Source organism: Parasteatoda tepidariorum, chromosome X2 (genome assembly GCF_043381705.1).
Source record: "Parasteatoda tepidariorum isolate YZ-2023 chromosome X2, CAS_Ptep_4.0, whole genome shotgun sequence".
NCBI classification, from domain to species: domain Eukaryota; kingdom Metazoa; phylum Arthropoda; class Arachnida; order Araneae; family Theridiidae; genus Parasteatoda; species Parasteatoda tepidariorum.
In genome coordinates, this window is record NC_092215.1 from 15,879,257 (window position 1) to 15,891,790 (window position 12,534).

Consider the following 12,534-nt stretch of genomic DNA (forward strand, 5'->3'; position numbering starts at 1 on the left):
CAAAAATAGATTTAAGGGCGGGATGTGAAATTAAAAGTGAGAGAAAGCATTTCATTTAGAATAATGAAATAAAATAAAAGGATTTACAGAAAAGAACTAACATAAAGAAATTAATTGAAGCTTTTTACGTTATATATATATATATATATATATATATATATATTTGCTCTTGATTGTTTCTATTTAATTAACATAAATTCATTTGTGTAAGTAATTTATAAAACTGAGCTTTAGTTATTTAAAAAAAACAGTATGTGCAGATGATAAATGGAAAAGAAAAAATTAGGCGCGCAACATTAACGACATTGTTTTTGGATACGGAGTGAAGCGTAGGTTATTTAAGACAATTCTTCTCCTTTCTTCAACTTCGTGCCAGTTTTGTCAATTAATAAGGAGAATAGATATTCTTTCGTTTCTGGTTTCAAATCACGTCAGTAAACAAGCTAGATAAGCATTTCCTTCTCTAATTCCGATTCAATTATTCGAAATTGGTTGATACGTAGAAAAAAGTTATAAGCATTTAAAACAAACTACAGTACACTCTCGATTATCCGCGTGCGGATTATCCGTGCTTATACCGGAGTCAAAAAAAAATTTAAACAGAAACATTTTCAAGATTTAAAAATTAGTTGTATCACTATCCTATTTTTGGAAGCAATATTCGTTATTGGATTGCAGTATATAGAATATTAGCAACATTGTCAAAGGTAAAATCGTCTACGTTATCATGATCGTGGAGAAAGATGATACCCCTTGTTGAACAATCTTCCTTAGATACTCAAGAAGAATATGATAATAGTATTCTTAAACAAGCAAAAGAAATCGAAGGTTTCGAAATTCCTGATGAAGGAAATTTAGAAGATTGGTTTCAAAATGATGCATGTGAGCTTGACTTTCAGTATTTGACAGATGAAGACATCGTTATGTTGTTAAATCAAATAATGATGATAGTAACTGATGCAGAAGATGTAGTAAATGAGGGAAATACAATTTCTCATTCTGCTGCTCTGTGGAAACTTTATTAGATTACATGGGAGTATTTGATTACGGTGACATTAATGCGGTTCGTAAAATATGTGACAATATATGGAGCATTACACATTTTTTTCAAAGGAAAATTCCTAGTTTGATGTTATACAGCATGCAAATGTCAGTAATTTTTATATTTTTTGTATTGATATTGACTTTTTCTTTAATAAAAGGAGTTTTTGGTTTATCCGTGTTTTTCGATTGTCCGTGCGACCTGTCCCTACGATTAACCCGGATAATAGGGAGTGCACTGTAGTTTCAAAATACGATATTTTTAATGGGATATTATTTATTACGACAACTGAATTTCGAAATAAAAAAACGTATTTAGTAACCCTTTTTTGAAGCGATCGATTTACTGCTACGGATTTCACGATTTTTTTTTTAATGATGTGATGATGATTTACAAAATGCGGAAAAGGAAATTAGTGTGTTTTCCCCCCAAAAAATGCGAGAATATCACCCATAATATTAGAATAAAAAATATATTACATTTTTAATTAAATTATTTTATTTGATCCGAAAAGTTGATGCTTTTGTAATTTTAATTTAGTAACATGTATATTTGTTATTTTTAAAAGTATCTTGCAGAAAGATATTAGTATTAGAGAGGTATGTCGCAGAAAGCTCGAAAATATTCTGCCATAGGGTTTTGCAGTATGAAATCAAAGCTTTTTCATCGTCATCATATTTGACCAGACGGCCCAATGTGGGCCAATGCCTTCCTTTGAAGGACCGTAACGACTTCCGATTTACCTTAGAATTAGCTTTTGCACACTACTTTTTGAACTTTAGATAAAGTTCTTTTATCTAAAGACAATTTCCCAGCAGAAATATTTGTAACAATAATTTCTTGCTTTTAATTAATTATTATAAAAAAAGTGAAATATTTTAGTATTGAATGGTAAAAAAAAAATTACATAACTTTACACTATGCAATTATAATGGGAAAAAAACACTATACTAAATTTGTTAAAATTATTATCGTGGAATGAAAATTTAAAAATACAGCCTTTCAGAAATTTTATTACTCAGATACTATTTTACCGAGTTTTTTAAAAAAATTAAATAATTTAAAATGACATAAAAATTTGCTATTTGATATTCAAAATTTTTCGCTAATATTATAAATAAATAAAAAAAATTGTTTCGTTAAACGGAATTATAGGATAATTGAGTTTAATATATGTGTGCAAGAATTATCTATGTAGCTTAAAACACTTCCGAGATATGAGTTTGCAAAAAAAAGTGAAATCAACATTAAGCGATGCGAATTTTCTATCACTCTCTCAACTTAATTATAAAAATCACTCCCATAACAGCCCGTTTGGGCCAGAGAGATCATGGAGGTAAGAGATCCACAATTTTGTGACCAACGGCATAATTGTGGCAAGCATTACGCACGGGCTACCTTTACTTCCTAGATAAGCTGTTACCCATCTGTCTAAATCTCGTTTAGCTTCAAGCCGCCACTGTGGATCGAACCCCAGTTCTTCACAATGATAGTCTATTGCCTTAACCACTGCGATATCGCAACCGGCTGACTTAATCAGTTGGACCCAAATGACTGATATTGCTGCTATCTCTTTGTTTTAATGAAGGAAAATTCAAATCTATGGAAAATTGAGGGATTCGTATCAACCAGCCATCTCTGGAACTCGAACCCGGTTCACCTCATTGGAAAGCGAACGCTCTATCCCTTGAGCCATCACGGCTTTATACGGAAGTTTTATTTTATAACCGTCGTTGAACAGTCGACCCAATTTTATGGGTTTACGACTACTAATGTTCAACTCCGTAGCCTTGTAATTTTGAACCCAATCCAGAAGACAAGGGAACTCCTGGATCGAGTATTAGAAGAAATTTGCCTTCGTGGAGGACTTTTTGATGGAGCTAACCCGCATTTGCGTTACATGGAGAGGAAGACCACGAGAACCTCCCACGGTTAGCCTGACGTCAAGGGGACTCTAACCCATGATCCGTCTAACACTGAGGATATTTCACGTCAGCACTATGGTCGGTGCACGCCGGATGCAGAATTCGTATCGTATACGGAAGTTTGACTTTTTACGATATACATAAAAACTTATCTTCAATTTATCTTGGAATTATATTTTATTTTAAATTTTATTACCATCGTTGAGCAGCCGACCCAATTTTTTGGGTTTACGACTACTAATGTTTAACTCTAGTACCTTGTAATTTTGAACCCAATCCAGAAGACTTTGGAGCTTTTGAATCAAGTTTTAGGAGAAATTTGCCTTTGTGGAGGACTTTTTGATGGAACTAACCCTTAATTTCGTTACATTGAGAGAAAAAAACCACGAAAACCTCTCGCGGTTTGCCTGACGGCAAGGGGACTCTAACCCATAATCCGTCTACCACAGAAGATATCTTATGTCCGCGCTGTGGTCGGTGTAAGCCGGATGCGGACTTCCTACAGACGAGCTACAGCTGGGATTTGAACCCGGTTCACCTCATTGGAAGGCGAATGCCCCATCCTCTCACGGCTCATTGAACACTTGTTTAATTTTTGGTCATACCAAATTTACCGTTTTTCGCTTAATGCTTAGCATCAAAATCTTTTAAAAAATGGTCAGCTATATTGTATTTTATATAAGTTTAAAATGATATTTATAGATATTATAATAATAATTTTTAACTATTTTAGAGCATTTGTGGCTCGCGAATAAACAATCTGGAAATTTTACAGAGAAACATTGTGCTTCATGCAGTGTCAAAAAAACACCTCTTTGGAGAGATGCTGAAGATGGAACGCCATTGTGCAATGCATGCGGTATAAGGTGAATATCAACATTTAAAGTTTCTAATAATTTGAGTTGAAAACAATGTGTCGCACTGTAAACAACGCACAAAAAAAAATTCGAATGATCAAATTTCCCCTCACTAACAAGAAATAGCGCGAAATGTAACATAAAATCTTGGTTTCAATTTTTTTTTAATATTTAAGGCACTTAATATTGAATATGATATTTATTATAAACCTGGCAGCAGAAACCCAGCACCAGATCGTCAGCGAGTGCTGCAGATTTGATTTTTCACGTAAATTATCATATTTAATAAGCAAGCAAGTTACGAAGAAAAATTACAAAGAACAAAAAATTAAAAAAAATTTAACTATTGTAGTTGCTTATGCGACTTGCCATACCAGCAAGTCTGCTAGAAATCAAACGAATTTTTAAGGTAGAGGCAGAGCTTTTTGAAAAATACTTTATTGAGTGGTACACAATTAAAATCTAAAACTTTCATAATCTTCGGTAACTTGGCTAGCGTTTTAAAAGCTTGACAACGAGAGGGTATGAAGCAAGTGGCTTTTTATGTAAGTTTTTGAATCATTTCCAGTAGTGGTGTGAAAAATAACCTTAAACTTTTAATGGAAAGAATAATACATTAAAGCATAAACTTATATACCACTAATATAGCAATAGCACTTTATTCCTTTATGCAAACATTTCTTATAAAAATTCTTAGTTAAAGATTAACTAATGAATCCAAATTCGCCATATGATGTTGTCTATTAGCCTAAACCACTTAATATTCTTTTTTTAATTAGTCTTTTTTAAAATGACTTTAAACAACAGTTGTTTTTACAAGGTTGTCGCAAGTACTATCTATTTATAATAGTGGTTGCTAGATTTACGTTGATTTAGATTTTTAAAAACCGCATTATTGTTTAGTGTTCTGATTACAAAGAGATCACCTGAAAAGTTTTTTCTGTCATATATCAAGCCACCCCAACGCGAAGAACTGGGACTTGCCCCGTAATGATTAGGCTTAGTGTTTAAAAATGTAAGGAAAAGTAATTACGAAATTTTTAGTTAAGCTGTTAAACTTGGGTTGACCTTTTAGATGGCACTTTGTGTGGGATGTCAATTTTGTTTAACACGCGTCTTTCCATGTTAGCATTCTTTCCAACACACATTTCAAACTAACTTCATTTTTTTTTCAACACGCATTTTGAGCCGTTTCCATTTTCTTAAATATGTTTATATTCTTAAACATGCGTTTTGAGCTGTTTTCTTAAACACGCCTTTTCAGCTGTGTTCAGAATAAAAAGCATACCGATAATTTTTTTTATTACTTAACCGTGACTGTTCCAACTGTATTATAGTCCCGCAGTGAACTGATCGTAAAGACATTGTTCCCAATCGAACACCGAAGTCAAGCATCACTGGCTGTGGTCAGAAAGCTTGTGGGTGACCACTTTGAACAGCCTGCGTAGGGACTGAGGGTGTGAGATATCGGTCCTCGTAAAGTGTTCGACTTCGAGCGCAGGTCATCGCCCTACCAAAGCAGGGGAGCAGAGGATCAAAATTGTGATGGCTTGTTCTCGAATCATCTTCAGGGATGTTTCCCAGACCGTCGATAATAGCCTATTTTGCATTTCTAGTGCGACGCGAAATTAAGTACCTATAGTGCTGCTTTGAGAAGAACTCCTCCAGATTGAAAGTCTGGGGCTGGGCTGTCTGCTGCTATGGTAACAAGCGAGAGCACATTCCTAATGGGGGTGAAATGGAGGAAAGAAAGTGTCAATTGGTTTACTCAGGACGACCTACTTTAAGATTAAGACAAAACTATTCACCCCACACCCCTATTCGAAATGACCTTTCCTCGTAACCATAGTACCCGCACGACGCGAGACGGGTGTCTGGAGAAGTTCTCCTGAAAACCGCACTATACCTATCTACCAAGTGTATGATTTATTGCGAATTTAGGGAAATTTCGGTAATTCTTTATTAATCTTTTGGTTCAAAATTGCATTTTCAATCATTTATATCTATCCAATCAAAGCGAAATCTATATATTGTTTCACCATAACTTAATTTGTAACACTTTTTTCTTGTTAGATACAAAAAGTATAAAATGAGATGTGCTTCATGCTGGCATATACCGAAGAAAGATGAGTTTCACCCCAGGTGTCGATCATGTGGTTCATCCTATGTTCCACCCGAATTCATATCTAAGAGATGATGGAATACATTTACGTGGTTTGAATGTTTTGAACATTTCCTTTTTCTAGCTAAAAGTTTTACTCGAAGTATTGTAAACTGTGATGCGATTATTTATTTTTAATTAGTATATATTTTCTGTTAAATTATAGCAGAAGTTGCTGCTATTGTTTGTACCGTTTACTCGTTTTTTGTTATTAAAATTTTGTTTCCAGTGTTAGTAAACGTTTTCTAATATTTTTTTTACTTCGAATGCTCCTCTCTTTAATTAGATAATATGACATTTTTTTTAAACATTTCTGCTTGTTTTTTAGTTTGCTTTTGTTACACACACACACACACACACATATGTATATATATATATATATATTTATATATTAAATTGGTGTAGACATTACACACGCGTAATTACTATTGCAACCCAAATGTTGTAAAATACTATCTTTTGCTTATTTTAACTTTGAACGATCTAAAGAACATCTTCAACTTTTAAATGAATAATCCCAAGAAAGCGGAAAGGCACTTGACGATATAAAACTTCATTTGCTTAAGAAAATATGAAGATGGCAATTAAAGTCGACGTGTTTTGAACTCTCAAAATTAGGCGCCCATTCTCAAGACTCGCCTAACGTTAATGAGGAAAACAAAAAGGATTTGAAACAAGAAACGTAAAGTTGCGACAAAATATGGTAAATAAAGGTAAACAAACAAGCTAATCGGGGCAAAATGCATATCCATATGCTATGGAGAGGTGGTGAGAAACTCATTTCGTTTAGCCATGGAATCGTTTAAAGAATTTGTGTTTAAGACACGCCTTGACTATCCCCTTGTTAAAGATATGATCTCCTCATCCCCTCTACATAGCACGTAGATATATATTTTACTTCGAATTGCCTCTTTCGGCCACTGCGGTTTTTCTAGTTTTATTTTTTCCCCTTTTATTCTCCTTTTTCTTTTTATGCTTCAATCTCATCTACTGCGGTTCTTCTGGTTTCGTTTTTCATCTTTATTTTCCAATTTTTTTCGTAGGTAACTTTACGGTTTTTCATTAAAATCATTTTTACCTTCTTCATTCACGTCTGGTGAATCTTCAGAATGAGCACCTATTTTTGAGCACTCGAAGTGGCTTGAAGCAAATGAAATTTTATACCATTAAGTATCTCTAAGTTTCTTAATTTATTTGAATGGATAGTTTGATGGATGTTTAAGCTTTAGTTCCTCATTAGGATGAAAGAAAATATAAGTGTCAAAAGACATTTTTTAGCCTAACCCATTTCGTGTACAAATTGGAAAAAGACAAAAGCTACTACCTATTAACTGCGTTGAAAAAAATCTGGAAATACTTAAAACTAAATATTGGAATCAAACAGGACAAAATGGAAATATGCTCTGGAGAAGGCCGCACCAGCCACTAAATTACGTAAAAAATTTAGTAGAAGAAAATAATAAATATTCTAAAAATGCGCAAAATTCTGGGTATAAAAACGCGTTATAGTCAGCTCTTTCTATTTACGTCAGATCATTAAAGAAGAAAACTGTATTTAAAGGAAATAAATTTTTTTGTAAATATATTTTCTAAAACTGATGTTACTGTGATCACAAAAATATCACTTAGAACCTTTTTCAGCTAAGCTCATCTCATTTTTGTCGGAAAAAAAATAGCTGTTTTTACATGTCCACTGCCTAGCCAAGTGCAGTGGTTTGGACTGTATTATTAAATTACATAAGAACTATAGCTTGTAGAAAGAAACCGATTGCAGATTTTAAATTAGCATTGCAAAACTGTATAAGATCCGTTAATAAATCTCATGCAACAAAAAAGAATAGTTTCCCAGTGTATTCTATTACTTTTTAATATTTGTATGAATTTGGTGCCATCAGTGCCAAATTTTCAAAAGTTATTTGATAATCAAATAAAATAGTTAAAGACTCATTCTGTTGAAGCGCGTCTTAAGTTTTAAATCGAATTAATAATAAATAAAGGGGTAGCTTGCATTTATTTATTAGCATTTTATATATATTAGCAAAAATTTATTAAATAAATTCATTTATTAGTAAAAAAATTTTAAGAATATTAAGCATAACCAGAAACCAACTGCTCCACTTTCAGCAAAAATTTTAACAAAACGGTAACGAATTATATGGTGAAACTTGTAGAAAAAGGATAATTAAGCCAACCTCTTTAAAAGTGTCAGCACGATTAGATAAATAAAAAAATAGTAAATAAATTTAAAAAAACGATTTATAACTGTTTGACAGTATTGAAAAGTTTCGTTAAAATTTTTACTCTTAATAAAGGAAATCGTTATTATAAAAAACATGATATAGCGCATGAATTAAACAAAATAATTGCTTCCTACAAATATAAAAGAACAATAATGATTAAATTTTGTTTCATTGAAAACATAAAGTTCAAATTGGAACATATTTTTTAAAAAAATTATCTGGTTTTTATGATAGCCATCAGTAGCATGAAAATGATTATAATGGAATTATTTCGTTAAATTATATCTAAATTATTAACTTTTCGTTAATAAAAAATAACTTAACACTGAAGCTTTAGAAATTTATCGAAGGTCCAATAGTTCGTATCGTCGGAGGGCACATACCCCCCATGTGCCCTCCTACGATACGCCTAAGGATAAACATCCATAGGAAGAAGTTCGAAACTTAGTGATGTCTGATCAATACCATTTTTGATCCCGACTAACGAAAAATATACCACAAAATGTTTCGCTAAGAGCTTAAAAATTGACAGAAATTTACATCTTTTAACATTTTGTTAGTTTTCATTTATTTTTGCTGAGATGGAAAATTAATATAAGACCTAAACACTAATATCTAGATAATTTTGTCTGAAATATATTTATTCAATAAGATGTGATATAAGAGTTTTCTTTTCTGCAAATTTGTTGGGCTTAAAGAAACATAAAAAACGACCGCTAGACTTGACTTTTTTATTGGCACTTTTAGCGGTTACTGCAGTATCTTTTACGATGGGCCATTCTTTCCTTTATTGCTGCTCGCTTTTTATCCTTTTATCTTAACTATACTCATTAATAATACATCAAAAGCTGCAAAAGAACTTTTTAATAACTTGAAAACTTTAACAAATAATTATTACATAAAATGGAGATTGGTTCAGAAATGATAAATTAAAAATTAAATTTAAAAATTAACACATTGTTGACTAATAAAGAGACCCAAACATTTAAAGATTTTATACCAATTAACATGATTTACGTTAATAATACATCAAAATCTGCAAAAGAACTTTTTAATGGCTTGTATAATTTAACAAAAAATTATTACACAAAATGGAGAACAATTCAGAAATGATAGATAAAAATTTTGATATTAAAAATTAACGCATTGTTGACCTTGAAAGAAATCCTAAGGAAAATTTTCGTCGAAATTGCTTCTCACTGTCATTACTCAAATCATATTTGATGAAACAAAATGGAATTTTGTACATTTCCCCCTCATCGTACTCTTATGTCTGTAAATGATAAAGCGTTTCATTTTGTTTAAATTTCGAATTGTTTTAAATAATCCATAGTTCATATCGACGGTTTTTCGGATTTTTCGATGTAAAAAAAATTAATTAAAAAATAATCGAATAGTTTATATCGACGGTTTTTCGGATTTTTCGATGTAAAAAAAATTAATTAAAAAATAATCGAATAGTCTATATCGACGGTTTTTCGGATTTTTTTGACGTAAAAGAAAAACTAATAATAAAATAATCCAATAGTTTATACAGACGTTTTGGATTTTTCGATGTAATAGAAAAACTAATAATAAAATAATCCAATTGTTCATATCGACGGTTTTTCGGATCTTTCTAAGTAAAAGGGAAACCAAGCGCAGTTATGATTGTATATGATTTTAATTTTAGGACATGCGAGATGTACCAACAAAGTATTCTGAAAAGAACTAAGCAAACAGTTCCGAGTCTTAGCAAATAATAACCGTGCGGGCTGCCGAACAGGGCTGTAGCCCATCCTTAATAAAATTTAAATACGTGATCATTAGTTTTTCAGTTATGTCAACAAAATTTTTCAGTTATGTTCACATTTTTTATTGCATCACGTAATGTAGTTTATTTAAAAACTATATGCTGGAGAATTATTAGTATGTAGTTACATCAACGTCTGATGATAAATAATGTCTTACTTGAGCCACGGTGGCTTAGGGGATAGAGCTTACGCTTCCCAATGAGATGACCCAGGTTCAAATCTGCTCCGGCTCGCACCGACCACAGTACTATCAAAGCCAGCCAAATGTAAAATATCCTCGGTAGTAGACGGTTGTTGTCGTAGTTCATTTACGTCGCACTACAGCGGCACAATGGGCTATTGGCGACGGTCTGGGAAACATCCATGAGGATGATCCGAAGACATGCCATCACAATTTTGATCCTTTTCAGAGGGGATGGCACCCCCTCTTCGGTAGGAAGACGAAACACGAAGAAAGTGAGGAAAAACAATAAGTTTCATTTATTGCGCATAAGCTGCAAGTAAACAGAACTCATTAGATAAGTTCAAAATGAAGATAAAATGAAGAAAAATTATAGACATATGAAAAAGGGGGGTGGAGTAATAATGAAAAAAAAAATAACAAACAACTGATTAAAAAAAAAAGGATGATATTTTTTAAAAAAACCGGAAAATAAAAGATATAATCTTTTCATCAGCTCACACGATTCATCNATAAAAACACTTATAAATCAAACAACATGATGTGATAATTTGTTTTACTAATGTCAAGTGTTAGAAAGTTATATTTTTGGCACACTTTTTTAGTATCTATATCCAAGTAATAAGTGCAGATACTTAATCGTAAGGAAAAGTCTTTCTTTCAAAACAAGCTATTTGTAATTTTAAAACACTGATCATTTTCTAAATAAAATGTTTTTTAGATTTGTTCTTGATAAAACTAGGTTTTTATTTCACGCTTGATAGCTTATAATCCATTTAGTTTCCCTCTCGGTTTGAATTTACGTCATTTTTTCTAAATTTTAATTTACATATATATATACGAGGGCTGTTTTTTACGTAAGGGCAGTTTGAAATATCAAAAAACATGAAAATAACTTAGCTCAAGGTCTGGGCTGTATTGCAGGGTGGTACAAAACTTCCCAGCCAAAAGAGTCCAGTAAAGCTGGGATTTAAGCTGTGGAGAGAGTCTTTGTAATGGAGTAGCAAAATTGCCTCATCATGCCAGTAGGAGTATGCCAGCAGTTTTTCCTGACTGTTAGATCAAGTTCAGCTTATCTAATGCCAGCGCTGTCTATGCTGATTTTGAAAATGGCTCAAAACGTCGATATGGGGACAGTTTTATAAAAATGTAAAGCTTTTGTGGTCGAATTTTTTAATATTTAAAAACTTATTGGAGTACTGCATTACCTGGGCTCAAAAAAAAAGCAAAAAAAAAAAAATGTGCAAATACTGAGAATAAGGCAGTGATTTTTATAATGTTTATCTAGTTGGAAAAATGTCGCCAAATTGGATGTTTTTAAGAAAAAAATTTCATAATTTTCAAAATATTTAAGTTATTTGCCTGCTCGAAAGCTCAGATAATTTACATGGCAAGATTATATATATAGTTTAGAATCAACTCATTGTTTCAAGTGCAAGGAACTTAAACTACTGCTTTTTTTTTCCCTTGGTGACGAGAGCTTCGAAGAACAGCGTAAAAAGTTTCAAAATTGTGGATATGTATATATTGCAAAATTAAACTTTTCATATTTCACACTCCCTAAATCCTTTATAACATTGCTATTTTTCATCCTAACGACTTGATTCATTTAAGTCAGAATAAAAAATAAGTTGGGTGCAATACTTCACTACAAGCATCTAGAGGCAACACTACCTAGAAGAGCAAAGGCTTCCACATGGGTTTCCATAATCGAAAAATCTGATTATTTAGTAGTCTGAAAGTAGTAACATCCTGTCATATGCCCCCCACTGCCCAGCTTCGTATCCCGAAGGTTGGGACATCTTTCTTATTTCTATCCTCTCGACAGTATATGTTCGTTACCTTTGACTGGTAAATTGATCCGTGCGGAGGCCTTCTCTCTTCTAGGAGGTGTTGTTAGAGGCAGGACAATTCCATAATACTAACAGACTTAATAAATTCAGAAAGCGAAGACAGAAATTTGAATACAATATCAGTTCAGGAAAATGTTGGTAAAATATCATCTCTTATCCGCGCCAAAAATAAGAGCTAGATTGAAAATAAAACTGAAATCGTCAAAAAAGAACGAAGTTTTTTATAGACTGCGTTTGTTATAGATTTCACTGCTAAAGAAGTGTCTTGATCTTTAGAGATTTCTTTAATGTAGTGTAGTACAGAAAGAGTAGTCACGAATATAATAGTCCCGCAGTGGACTGATCGTTATGACACGGTTCCCAGCAGATCACCGAAGTCAATTTACTTTGTCAACTTTTATATTTCAAAAAGCGGAAAATACTGTTATCTTCGTTTTGTATTCTCTGAATTATTATTAAGTTACATGGTTCAAACATAAAAA

At 32.4% G+C, this 12,534-nt stretch overlaps 1 protein-coding gene across 2 annotated transcripts in view; it reads left to right on the forward strand.

Annotated features, from left to right (window-relative positions):
- LOC107442097 (GATA-type zinc finger protein 1) overlaps positions 1 to 6,219 on the forward strand; it is a 12,372-nt gene extending 6,153 nt beyond the window's left edge. The window contains exons 4-5 of one of the 2 annotated variants that reach the window (XM_016055567.4): positions 3,743 to 3,833; positions 5,898 to 6,219. In XM_016055567.4, coding sequence (XP_015911053.1) covers positions 3,743 to 3,833; positions 5,898 to 6,021 — 215 coding nt within the window. In that variant the 3' untranslated portion in view covers positions 6,022 to 6,219. Of the gene's footprint in view, positions 1 to 3,700; positions 3,834 to 5,897 lie in introns of both variants that reach the window. The other variant, XM_016055566.3, reaches the window with a different exon arrangement.
- Positions 6,220 to 12,534: the final 6,315 nt, after the last annotated feature.